At 45.0% G+C, this 13,372-nt stretch overlaps 1 protein-coding gene across 2 annotated transcripts; it reads right to left on the bottom strand.

The window, feature by feature from the left end:
- Window positions 1-264: 264 nt before the first annotated feature.
- On the bottom strand, window positions 265-12,553 carry uqcrb (ubiquinol-cytochrome c reductase binding protein). Of its 2 annotated transcripts, XM_078398485.1 has the most exons (4): window positions 12,437-12,553; window positions 8,685-8,756; window positions 1,688-1,854; window positions 265-760 (listed from the first exon to the last, which is right to left on the bottom strand). In XM_078398485.1, exons 1-4 carry the CDS (start codon window positions 12,453-12,455, stop codon window positions 683-685), a joined length of 336 nt encoding a protein of 111 aa, XP_078254611.1. In that variant the 5' UTR covers window positions 12,456-12,553; the 3' UTR covers window positions 265-682. The 2 variants fall into 2 exon arrangements, with proteins under 2 accessions (XP_078254611.1, XP_078254610.1); XM_078398484.1 differs by lacking the exon at window positions 12,437-12,553 and having other exon boundaries at window positions 8,685-8,778.
- Between the last annotated feature and the right edge of the window lie 819 nt (window positions 12,554-13,372).

Below are 13,372 nucleotides of genomic sequence, written 5' to 3'. Positions count from 1 at the left end.
GGTTTAGATGATCCAAAGGACACAAAGTGCTGGAGTAACATCTCTGGAGAACATGCATAATGAAGTTTCAGATCACGACTCTTCTTCAGACTGAAACGCTAGGTGTTTAATAAGAATCAAAATGTTATTCTAATTCATCCTGAACCAGACCAGTTTGTGTTGTGTTGTATTGCAATCTCGGTATGAAGTTTTCTGTTGGTCAATTTAGAAACCAAATGCAAAGTAAAAATAAACTTACAATCATTACCAAATAAGATGACAGAATAATCCTTAAATATTTATTTCAATCTCAGAGAAAAAATTAATGTAAGGGTGAATGTACAATGACACCATGCAATTTTGCATTATTCTTGACTGATTGAACAATACCAGATGAACAGAAACAAATAATGCAATTTAATAGAAATTTGATTTTTGATGTTATTTTAATCTGCCTGTCACACACATACTTGAGGGCCGATTTTTATTTACAATTGCTTAATAAAATAAATCACCCAAATTAAATTGGCCATGAAAGATTTAAAGAGCAAGTTTTAAGCTGATAATTCAATGCCGAAGCAAAAAAACAATTGCTTTCGTGCAATTTAAAAGTGGAATTTATTTTTACCAAGCTGCATTTCTGCTGCAAATGGTCTATACAACTGAATGCATAATATATTTGCAAACAAAACCAGAATCCAAATTATTTCCTATCCCATTCTTCTTTCTCCTTTCGTTCACAAATAACCTCTTTAAGGTATGGTTGAAGGTAGCGTTCATCCTATTAAACCAAAAGAAAGGTGATTTAGTTTAGTTTAGAGACACGGTATAGACAGGCCCTTCAGCACGCAGCACGGAGTGCACGCAGACCATCGATCACCTGTTCACACTAGTTCCACGTAATCCCACTTTCGCATCCACTCCCTACACACTGGGGGCCATTTACAGAGGTTAACCTACAGGGTTGTTTTTCGGACCAGAGGCCTGTGACTATGGGAGAAGGCAGGAGAATGAGGTTAGGAGGGAGAGGTAAATCAGCCATGATTGAATGGCGGAGTAGGCTTTATAGGCCCAATGACCTAATTCTACTCCTGTTCTTTGTGACTCGTGGAATGCCTCAGGGATAACGCTGGGCCCATTGCGGTTTACGATTTACAGCAACGATTTGGATGAGAATGCAAAAGGCATGAGTAGATAAGGCTGCAGGTGACACTAAAGTGGGTGGTATCATAGATAGCAAAGATGGTTATCAAAATTCACAGCTGGATCTAGATCAACTGGGCTGAGAAATAGATAATGGAGTTTAATGCAGACAAGTATGAAATATTGCAGTATGGAAAGTCAGATCAGGGCAGGACTTTCAGTGAATGGTAGGGTCCTGGAGCTTGTAGAGCTGAGGGATTTAGGAGTACAGCTGCATAGTTCCCTGGCAGTGGCATCACAGGTAAAAAAGCTGGTAAAGAAGGCTTTTGGCACATTGGCCTTCATCAGTCAAGTTATTGAGCATCGAGGGTCAAGATGGCATCCATCTCTTCATACCCGAGCGTCTGAAGAAGGGTCTCACCCCGAAATGTCACCCATTCCTTTTCTCCAGAGATGCTGCTTGTCCCGCTGAGTTACTCCAGCTGTTTGTGTCTATCCATATCCCTCTGTTCCCTGCACATCGAAGTGCCCATCTAATGGCCTCTTTAATGTCCTTTTAACTTACCTGTTCGTACTTTGTCCACATATCTTTCGGAAGGATATGCTGCTTCATACTCAAGTCCAGAGCTCGCTTTAGGCGGAAGTTTCTGTCATTGTAAAGGTTCTCAGGCAACCTCTTCAAAGCCTCCTTCACATCATCATTCTCATTCAATGTGTCATCCCGCAAAAGGCCTGGAAAGACATGCACGTGACACTGGTGGACATGGAAAATTCAGAAAATCGCAGAAGAGTTGTTGCTTCACAGCACCAGAGACCCGGGTTAGATTTTGACTACAGGTGCTGTCTGTACGGAGTTTGTACGTTCTCCCCGTGACCTGCGTGGGTTTTTCTACAAGTGCTCTGGTTTCCCACCACACTCCAAAAGAGGTACAGGTTTGTCAGTTAATCGGCTTCGGTAAAATCATAAATCACCCCTAGTGTGTAGGATAGTGCCAGTGTGCGGGGATCGCTGGTCGATGTGGACTCAGTGGGCTGAAGGGCCCATTTTCCACGCTGCATCTCAAAACTAAACTAATCTTTCCAAATGGAAACTAAACATGTTTAACAGATTTACCTTCAGGCTGGCAAACCAGCTCCAAAGTAGGCTTTGCTTTTGCTTTTTTTCCCCCAATAGATGTACAGTGAAATTCATATGGAAAAAACAAATAGTTACCCAATGGCTTCCAAGAGAAAGACTGCTAGATGCCTTCAGAATGGCAGGCAGTGACTAGTGGGGTACTGCAAGCCTCGGTGCTGGGACCGCAGCTATTTACAGCAATCAGCAGTAGCAGCAGCAATCAGCATTAGCAGCAGTAGCAGCAGCAGCAAGCAGCAGCAGTAGCAAGCAGCAGCAAGCATCACCAAGCTGTGTTGCTTGGGAAGTATTGTGTGGGGATTGTGTGGGGATAGTAAGGAGTAAGACCTGTGTGATCTCCCGGACTAGTTTCGATCGCCTAGCTTGGGGTCGGAGAGGAATTTCCCGGATTTTTTCCCAAATTGGCCTGGGTTTTTTATCCGGTTTTTCGCCTCTCCCAGGAGATCACTCAGTTCTTTTGGGTGGGCGGTTGGAGCGGTTGGAGTAGCGGCCGGGCGGTAGGTTTAGTAACCGAGCGCGGGGCTTTGTTTGGAGAGTATGACTGCCAGGGCAGTTTTTTGTTCTGGGTGTCGGATGTGGGGAATCTGGGAGTCTGATAGTCTTCCAGACATCCACATCTGCGCCAGGTGTGACAAGATGGGGCTCCTAAGGGACCGTATTAGGAACCTGGAGCGGCAGATTGATGACCTCCGTCTGATCAGGGAGAGTGAGGAGGTTATAGATAGGAGTTACAGAGAGGTGGTCACTCCTAGACTACGGGAGGTAGACAAGTGGGTCACTGTTAGGGGGGGCAAGGAACAGAGGCAGGGACTAGGGAGTACCCCGGTGGCTGTACCCCTTGGAAATAAGTACTCCTGTTTAAGTACTGTTGGGGGGGACAGCCTACCTGGGGGCAACGACGGTGCCTGGGCCTCTGGCAAGGAGTCCGGCCCTGTTGCTCAGAAGGGTAGGGAAAGGAAGAGGAGAGCAGTAGTAATAGGGGACTCTATAGTGAGGGGGTCAGATAGGCGTTTCTGTGGACGCAGTCGGGAGACCCGGATGGTGGTTTGCCTCCCTGGTGCCGGTGTCCGGGATGTGTCTGAGCGTGTCCAGGATATCCTGAAAGGGGAGGGAGAGGAGCCAGAGGTCGTGGTACATATAGGTACCAACAATATAGGTAGGATAAGGGAAGAGGTCCTGAAAGGAGAATTCAGGGGGCTAGGAAGAGAGTTAAAAAAAAAGGACTTCCAAAGTAATAATCTCAGGCTTACTGCCTGTGCCACGCGATAGTGAGAATAGGAATGGAGTGAGGTGGAGGATAAATACGTGGCTGAGGAACTGGTGCAGGGAGCAGGGTTTCAAGTTTCTGGATCATTGGGACCTCTTCTGGGGGAAGTATGACCTGTACAAAAAGGACGGGTTCCATCTGAACCCGAGGGGAACCAATATTCTGGCGGGGAGATTTGCTAAAATAACTGCGGAGACTTTAAACTAGTACGGTTGGGGGGAGGGACTCAAACACAGATAGCTAATAGGCAGTGTGTGAAGCAGGAGGCAGAAAAGGGAAACACTCAGACCCAATATGTAGGAGAGAAAGAAGGGAAAAGAAATAAACTGAGAATAAGAAATGATGGGTCCCTTAAATGTGTATATTTTAATGCTAGGAGCATTGTAAGAAAGGTGGATGAGCTTAGAGCCTGGATTGACATCTGGAAGTATGATGTTGTGGCGATCAGTGAAACATGGTTGCAGGAGGGTTGCGATTGGCAATTAAATATTCCAGGATTTCATTGTTTCAGATGTGATAGAATCGGAGGGGCAAGAGGTGGGGGTGTTGCATTGCTTGTCAGGGAGGATATCACAGCAGTGCTTTGGCAGGACAGACTAGAAGGCTCGATTAAGGAGGCTGTTTGGGTGGAACTCAGAAATGAGAAAGGTTTAGCAACACTTATAGGGGTGTATTATAGACCGCCAAATAGGGAACGAGAATTGGAAGAGCAAATATGTAAGGAGATAGCAGATATTAGTAGTAAGCACAGAGTGGTGATTGTGGGTGATTTCAATTTTCCGTATATAGACTGGGAATCACATTCTGTTAAAGGGCTGGATGGTTTGGAGTTTGTAAAATGTGTGCAGGATAGTTTTTTGCAGCAATACATAGAGGTGCCTACCAGAGAAGGGGCAGTGTTGGACCTCCTGTTAGGAAATGAGATGGGTCAGGTGACGGAGGTATGTGTTGAGGAGCACTTTGGGTCTAGTGATCATAATGCCATTAGTTTCAATATCATTATGGAGAAGGTCAAATCTGGACCAAGGGTTGAGATTTTGGATTGGAGAAAGGCTAATTTTGAGGAGATGAGAAAGGATTTAAAAGGAGTGAAATGGAAATTGTTGTTTTATGAAAAGGATATAATAGAGAAATGGAGGATATTTAAAGGTGAAATTTTGAGAGTACAGAGTCTTTATGTCCCTGTTCGGTGGAAAGGAAAGAATAATAATTTGAAAGAGCCGTGGTTTTCCAGGGAAATTGGACACTTGGTTCGGAAAAAGAGGGAGATATACAATAAATATAAGCGGCAGGGAGTAAATGAGGTTCTTGAGGAATATAAAGAATGTAAAAGGAATCTTAAAAAGGAAATTAGAAAAGCGAAAAAAAGATATGAGGCTGCTTTGGCAAGTAATGTAAAAGTAAACCCCAAGGGGTTCTACAGATATGTCAATAGCAAAAGGATAGTGAGGGATAAAATTGGTCCATTAGAGAGTCAGAGTGGACAGCTATGTGCTGAGCCGGAAGAAATGGGGGAGATATTAAACAATTTCTTTTCTTCGGTATTTACCGAGGAGAAGGATATTGAATTATGTGAGGTAAGCGAAACAAGTAGAGTAGTGATGGAAATTAGGAGGATTAAAGAAGAGGAGGTACGGACACTTTTGAAGAATATAAAAGTGGATAAGTCTCCAGGTCCTGATAGGATATTCCCTAGGACATTGAGGGAAGTTAGTGCAGAAATAGCAGGGGCTATGACGGAAATATTTCAAACGTCATTAGAAACAGGGATGGTGCCGGAAGATTGGCGCATTGCGCATGTTGTGCCTTTGTTTAAAAAAGGTTCTAAAAGTAAACCTAGCAATTATAGACCTATTAGTTTGACGTCTGTGGTGGGAAAATTAATGGAAAAGATACTTAGGGACAATATATATAATTATTTGGATAATCAAGGCCTGATTAGAAACAGTCAACATGGATTTGTGCCTGGAAGGTCATGTTTGACTAATCTTCTTGAATTTTTTGAAGAGGTTACCAGGGAAATTGGTAAGGGCAAGGCTGTGGATGTTGTCTATATGGACTTCAGTAAGGCATTTGACAAGGTTCCACATGGAAGGTTGATTAAGAAGTTTAAATCGTTGGGTATTAATAGTGAGGTTGCAAGATGGATTCAACAATGGCTGAATGGGAGATACCAGAGGGTAACGGTTGACAATTGTATGTCAGGTTGGAGGCCAGTGTCTAGTGGAGTGCCCCAAGGATCTGTGTTGGGTCCACTGTTGTTTGTCATTTACATTAATGATCTGGATGATGGTGTGGCAAATTGGATTAGTAAATATGCAGATGATACTAAGATAGGTGGAGTAGTTGATAGTGAGGTAGATTTTCAAAGTCTACAGAGAGACTTGGGCCTTTTGGAAGGGTGGGCTGAAAGATGGCAGATGGAGTTTAATGCTGATACGTGTGAGGTGCTGCATTTTGGTAGGACAAATCAAAATAGGACGTACAGGGTAAATGGTAGGGAATTGAGGAATGCAGTGGAACAGAGGGATCTGGGAATAACTGTGCATTGTTCCCTGAAGGTGGAATCTCATGTGGATAGGGTGGTGAAGAAGGCGTTTGGTATGCTTGCCTTTATAAATCAGAGCATCGAGTATAGAAGTTGGGATGTAATGTTGAAATTGTACAGGGCATTGGTGAGGCCGAATCTGGAGTATGGTGTGCAGTTCTGGTCGCCAAATTATAGGAAGGATGTCGACAAAATGGAGAGGGTACAGAGGAGATTTACTAGAATGTTGCCTGGGTTTCAGCACTTAGGCTACAGAGAGAGGTTGAACAGGTTGGGTCTTTATTCTTTGGAGCGTAGAAGGTTGAGGGGGGACTTGATAGAGGTTTTTTAAATTTTGAGAGGGACGGACAGAGTTGACGTGGGTAGGCTTTTCCCTTTGAGAGTGGGGAAGATTCCAACAAGGGGACATAGCTTCAGAATTGAGGGACAAAGGTTTAGGGGTAACATGAGGGGGAACTTCTTTACTCAGAGGGTTGTGGCTGTATGGAATGGGCTTCCGGTGGAAGTGGTGGAGGCTGGCTCGATTTTATTATTTAAGAGTAAATTGGATAGGTATATGGATAAGAGGGGATTAGAGGGTTATGGTCTGAGTGCAGGTAGATGAGACTAGGTCAGGGAGAATGGTCGGCGTGGACTGGTAGGGCCGGACAGGCCTGTTTCCATGCTGTAGTTGTTATATGTTATTGGTGTATGTTAGAGCAGCAAAAGTACAAAAAAATATATATATATATATATACATTAATGACTTGGATGAAGGGGTTAAAAGTACCATTAGCAAATTTGCAGATGATACAAAGCTGGGTGGTAGTGTGAGCTGTGAGGAAGGATGCTATGACGTTGCAGGGTGACTTGGACAGGTTGTGTGAGTGGGCAGATGCATGGCAGATGCAGTTTAATGTGGATAAGTGTGAGGTTATCCACTTTGGTGGTAAGAATAGGAAGGCAGAGTATTATCTGAATGGTGTCAAGTTAGGAAAAGGGGACGTACAACGAGATCTGGGTGTCCTAGTGCATCAGTCACTGAAAGGAAGCATGCAGATACAGCAGGCAGTGAAGAAAGCCAATGGAATGTTGGCCTTCATAACAAGAGGAGTTGAGTATAGGAGCAAAGAGGTCCTTCTGCAGTTGTACAGGGCCCTAGTGAGACCGCACCTGGAGTACTGTGTGCAAATTTGATCTCCAAATTTGAGGAAGGATATTCTTGCTATTGAGGGTGCGCAGCGTAGGTTTACTAGGTTAATTCCCGGAATGGCGGGACTGTCATATGTTGAAAGACTGGAGCGACTAGGCTTGTATACACTGGAATTTAGAAGGATGAGAGGGGATCTTATCGAAACGTATAAGATTATTAAGGGGTTGGACACGTTAGAGGCAGGAAACATGTTCCCAATATTGAGGGAGTCCAGAACCAGGGGCCACAGTTTAAGAATAAGGGGTAGGCCATTTAGAACGGAGATGAGGAAAAACTTTTTCAGTCAGAGAGTTGTGAATCTGTGGAATTCTCTTCCTCAGAAGGTAGTGGAGGCCAATTCTCTGAATGCATTCAAGAGAGAGCTAGATAGAGCTCTTAAGGATAGCGGAGTAAGGGGGTATGGGGAGAAGGCAGGAACGGGGTACTGATTGAGAATGATCAGCCATGATCACATTGAATGGCGGTGCTGGCTCGAAGGGCCGAATGGCCTACTCCTGCACCTATTGTCTATTGTATTGTCTATTGCCTTGAAGAGATTGCTATTTGAATTTACAGAGCACCGTTATGTGATTGTTTTAGTGATCCAAAGGAATACTCACAATAATAATTGTACCATAGATTAATACAACATAGAAACAGGCCCTTTGACCCAACGTGTACCTGCCTGCCAAGATGCCCCAGCTACACTGTCCCACCTGCCCACGCTTATCACATATCCCTCTAAACCTTTCCTATCCATGTACCTGTCCAAATGTCTTTTAAAGTGTTGTTATAGTGCCTGCCTCAACTACCTCCTATGGCAGCTTATTCCATATACCCACCACCATCTGTTTGAAAAGGTTTCCCCTCAAGTTCCTATAAAATATTTCCCTGTTCAATTTAAATGTACACCCTCTGGTTCTTAATTACCCTAGCCTGGGTAAAAGACTGTGTATTCACCCTATCAATTCCCCTCATGATTTTATACATGGTCCTATAAGTTAAAAGACATTTGGACAGGTACATGGATAGGTTTTGGAGGGGGAGATATGGGCCAAACACTGGCAGGTAGGACTCGAGTAGATGAGGCATCTTGATCAGCATGAGCAAGCTGGGCCGTGCGGTGCTGGCTCGAAGGGCTGAATGGCCTACTCCTGCACCTATTGTCTATTGCCTGTTTCCATGCTGCATGACTCTATAGGATCACCACTGCTTTCTGTGCTACGAGGAAATGTCTTAGGCTGCCCAACCTCTCCCTGCAGCTCAAGTCCTGGCAACACTCGTGTAAATCTTTTCTGTACTCATTACTGCATTGCATCAGTTGAAGGGAGCTAATTATGACCAGCATGTTGAAGACAACAAGGGATGATCCCTTTGTGAGCAACTTCTACATCCCGAATATTGGAAAAGAAAATGTGGAATAATTATAAATAAAACTTACCCAACTTGTTGAATCCTGCAGCATTAAAATACCATTTCTGAAACTTCAGATACAAACCAGCTGTTGCTTTGACTGAGGGAAGAATAGAGAACATGTTAGTCTGCGGCAGAGGAAAAAACTCCAAATTAGATACAGGAACTTAGAACAGAGCAGCACAGGAACAGGCCCTTCAGCCCACTGCGTTGATGCTGACCATGATGCCAATTTAAATTAATTCCATTTGCTTGCACATTGACTATATTTATGCTCAGGTTTATATTGTCATGTATTGTTATATTCCTGTAACAAGGAACAGTGAAAAGCTTTGTTTTGTACTTTATCAGATAAATGTACTCAAACCAAACTCAAAAACATTATGTAGAGCAAATGGAAAGATAGAATGCAGAGTATAGTTCTCAACATTGCAGTGCAACAGTTCCAGAGACAAAGCCCAATGTCCACAATGGGGTAGATGTGTAGTACCCTAGCTCATGTAAGGACCATTCAGAAGCCTGATAACAGAGGAGAAGAAGCTACTCCTGAGTCTGGTGTGAACTTTCAAGCTTCTATACTTACTACCCAACGTGAGCTGAGCAAAGAAGGAATGGCCGGCGTGGGACAAGTCTTTGATTATGTTGGTTGCTTTTCCGTGGCAGTGTGAAGTGCAGATGGAGTCAGTGGTCAGGAGTCTGGTCTGTGAGATGGACCGGGCTATGTCCACAACTCGGCAACTTCTGCTGGTCTTCGGCAGAGCGATTCCCAAACCAAGCTGTGATGCAACCAGACCATATGCTTTCTTCCCTCCATCCCTGCCTGTTCAAGTCCTTTCTAAATACTTCTTTGTTCTTTGCTATTATTTCTGTGATGTTTTCATAAGAGAGAGTTAGATATAGCTCTATGGGCTAACGGAATCAAGGGATATGGGGAGAAAGCACTGATTTTGGATGATCAGCCATGATCACATTGAATGGCAGTGCTGGCTCGAAGGACCAAATGGCCTATCCCTGCACCTATTTGCTATGGTTCTATCTGCTTCCACCACATTCCCTCCAGCCATGGTGTTCCAGACATCTTCCATTGCCTGTGTAAATCAAAATTAATTCAGAAATTTCCTTTAAACTTTCCCCCTCTCCCTTAAACTTATGCTCTCTAGCACTTGACATTTTCTTCCTGGGAAATAGATCAACCATCTACAGTATTTATGCCTCCAACTTTATATATGCCGGTGATACCCCTCATGCTCCAATGTCCCAGAGGAAACAATCCAACATCTCCTTATTGCTGATACTCTCCAGATTAGGCTGTATCCTAGTTAGCCTCTTCTGCACCCTCTCTAAAGCCTCCACGGCCTTCTCATAATGTGGCGATCTGAACTTCACACAATACTCCACACGTAGCTAACCAACGTTTTTATAGCTGAAACTTGATTTTCCAACTTTTACAAATTACAGCAAATATATTGCACACCTTCTTTACCACTTCAATGCTTGTGTTGCCACTCTCGGAGAGCTAGATAGATCAGCCATGATTGAAGGGCGGATTAGACTTGATGGGCGGATAAGACTTGATGGGCCTAATGGCCTAATTCTACTCCTATCACATGACCTTCTGACAACACTACAAATGCAGCCTCACCAACGTCTTGTACAATGTAACATAATCTTCACACTCAATACCCTGACTGGTGATGGCCAATGTACCGAAAACCTTTGTGACCACCCGATCTACTTGTCATATCATTCTCTAACACTCCCCAGGGCTTTGCCATTCCATATGTAGGCCCTGCCCTGATCTCACATTGCCAAAATGCAAAACCTCACTTACAGTGCATTCAGAAAGTATTCAGACCCCTTCACTTTTTCCACAATTTGTTATGTTACAGCCTTATTTTAAAGTCGATTAAATTCATTTTTGTTATCATCAATGTACACACGATACCCCATAATCAAAAAGCAAAAACAGCTGTTTAGAAATTTTTGCAAAGTAATTAAAACGAAATAACTGAAATATCACATTTACATAAGTATTCAGTGACCTCCAGACTGTGCGGCAGGTTTGCCCAGGATGAGGCAGCGCCGGGCAGGGCCTGACACTGACCCCCAGTGAGGAGAACAAACTCTCCATCTCTCTCTCTCTCTCTAGGATCAACGATCTCTCTGTACTTTCCAAGCGACATCAAGAGTCATCTTCAATCTGCAAATTCATCCAGACAACCAAAGACCAGGCAATTGGGGGTTTTCAAATACAACATCATCCCAACAATTAAAGACTGTTACGGCTATTCACTGCACCCAAAGACAATTCGCGAATGGAATCATCTCCACCATGACATTGGCACTGCACCCGACGTTAAGACCTTCAAGGCCAAGTTGGAAACAATTAATGGTCTTGAGACATTATTCACAAAATGCTGGAGTAACTCAGCAGGTCAGGCAGCATCTCGGGAGAGAAGGAATGGGTGACGTTTCGGGTCGAGACCCTTCTTCAGACTGATGTCGGGGGTGGGACAAAGGAAGGATATAGGTGGAGACAGGAAGATAGAGGGAGATCTGGGAAGGAGGAGGGGAAGGGAGGGACAGAGGAGCTATCTGAAGTTGGAGAAGTCGACGTTCATACCACCGGGCCGCAAACTGCCCAGGCGAAATATGAGGTGCTGCTCCTCCAATTTCCGGCGGGCCTCACTATGGCACTGGAGGAGGCCCATGACAGAGAGGTCAGACTGGGAATGGGAGGGGGAGTTGAAGTGCTGAGACGTTGACCTTTAAGGCCCACTTTAATATTTAAATGCTACTTAGCACATGACCCTCCTAACGTATGCAACAACCAGTGATGGTGAGTATATGTCGAGATACAGATTCAGATAGACAGACACCCCCACCCTGCCCCTGTCGTGTGGGACACATACACCCACACACCCACTCCCCCACATCACACCCACGCACACACACCCACTCCCCCACACACCCACGCACACTCCCACACACACACACACACCCTCACTCACACACACCTACCCTCACTCACACACACACCCTCACTCACACACACTCCCACACCCACACACACTCCCACACCCACCCTCACACACACACACTCCCACACACACACCCTCACTTACACACACCCACTCACACACACCCACACTCACACACTCCCACACACACACACTCCCACACACACTCCCACACCCACCCTCACACACACACACTCCCACACACACACACTCCCACACACACCCTCACTTACACACACCCACTCACACACACCCACACTCACACACTCCCACACACACACACTCCCACACACACACCCTCACTTACACACACCCACTCACACACACCCACACTCACACACTCCCACTCACACCCTCACACACCCACTCACTCCCACACACACACCCTCACTTACACACACCCACTCACACACACCCACACTCACACACACCCACACTCACACCCTCACACACCCACTCACTCCCACACACACACCCTCACTTACACACACCCACTCACACACACCCACACACTCCCACTCACACCCTCACACACCCACTCACTCACTCACACACACCCACTCACACCCACCCTCACTCACACACCCACCCTCTCACACAAACACTCCCACTCACCCACACTCCCACTCACACTCACACACTCACACACACCCTCACTCACGTACACATCGCACTCACCCCCACACCCACACACAGCCAGCCCCAGCTCTCCCGGCGGAGACCTCTCCCTCTACCCCTGTCCCGGGGCCCCGGCTCTGACCTGGAGCCCGCGCCGCCATCTTGTTCCGCCGCTGAGGCGCGACCCCGGCAACACAATGCCGTTCAAGGGCGGGTGGGGGTGGGGCGCGGTGGCGTCACCACACTGCCGTGCGTTCAGCAGTTACGTCACCACGCTGCCTCCGATCGTGCGTTCAGCAGTTACGTCACCACGCTGCCTCCGATCGTGCGTTCAGCAGGGACGTCACCGCGCTGCCTTGCTCCGGACCAGAGATACTAGAGGAGCAGGATGGACCACTCCGTCGAAATCGCGTATACTGAAGCAGAACGTCCGCCATTTTAGTAAGCAAACCCCGCCGTCCGCGCTGCCTCTCGCAGTGTGATCAGTGTTGTGGGGGAACAGTGTGTGTGTGATGATACCATTAAAATGCAGAATATACCTTATCTATCAACTTACATTTTTTTGTTTTAAAAAAAAAATTTTTTTTTTAACCCTGCTTAATTTCTCTGATTTTATTATTTCTTACTGTTTCTGCCCATTTCCCTCCCATCCTTCCTCCCCAGCCCCCTCTTTTGTGCAGTTTCCCTTGTATTGCTCAAGCACACACTCTGCACAAATTTAACATTATTGTTTGTGTGTGAGAGACAAGATAGAGAGAGATAAATAGATCTCAAAGTTCCTTTTCATGGATCAGAAGTAACTGATTTAAAGCAACGCTTTATTTCTCTTCATCTTATTTCTCACATGATGTACATAAACTATAAAGGCAATTTGACCTTTATGGTTTATGTATATGCACATATATATATATATATATATATACACATATACACACACACACACACATATATATATCTAGTGATTTTCTCCAATTATTTGTTTACCAAACCTTTTTCTTTCAATATCTCTCTCTATATATATATATATATCTATCTATATATATATGCATATAATCAGTCATGCACACTCTTCCCAGCA

Source organism: Rhinoraja longicauda, chromosome 4, assembly GCF_053455715.1.
Source record: "Rhinoraja longicauda isolate Sanriku21f chromosome 4, sRhiLon1.1, whole genome shotgun sequence".
In the NCBI taxonomy this organism is placed as follows: domain Eukaryota; kingdom Metazoa; phylum Chordata; class Chondrichthyes; order Rajiformes; family Arhynchobatidae; genus Rhinoraja; species Rhinoraja longicauda.
This window is presented reverse-complemented; position numbering and strand designations above follow the sequence as displayed.

Coding starts and splice junctions, on each gene's coding strand:
- uqcrb (XM_078398484.1), bottom strand. CDS start 8,778: ATGTTCTCTATTCTTCCCTCAGTCAAAGCAACAGCTGGTTTGTATCTG. Junction 1,855..8,684: donor TGCAGGATTCAACAAGTTGG/GTAAGTTTTATT, acceptor ATGTCTTTCCAG/GCCTTTTGCGGGATGACACA. Junction 761..1,687: donor TGTGGACAAAGTACGAACAG/GTAAGTTAAAAG, acceptor TTGGTTTAATAG/GATGAACGCTACCTTCAACC.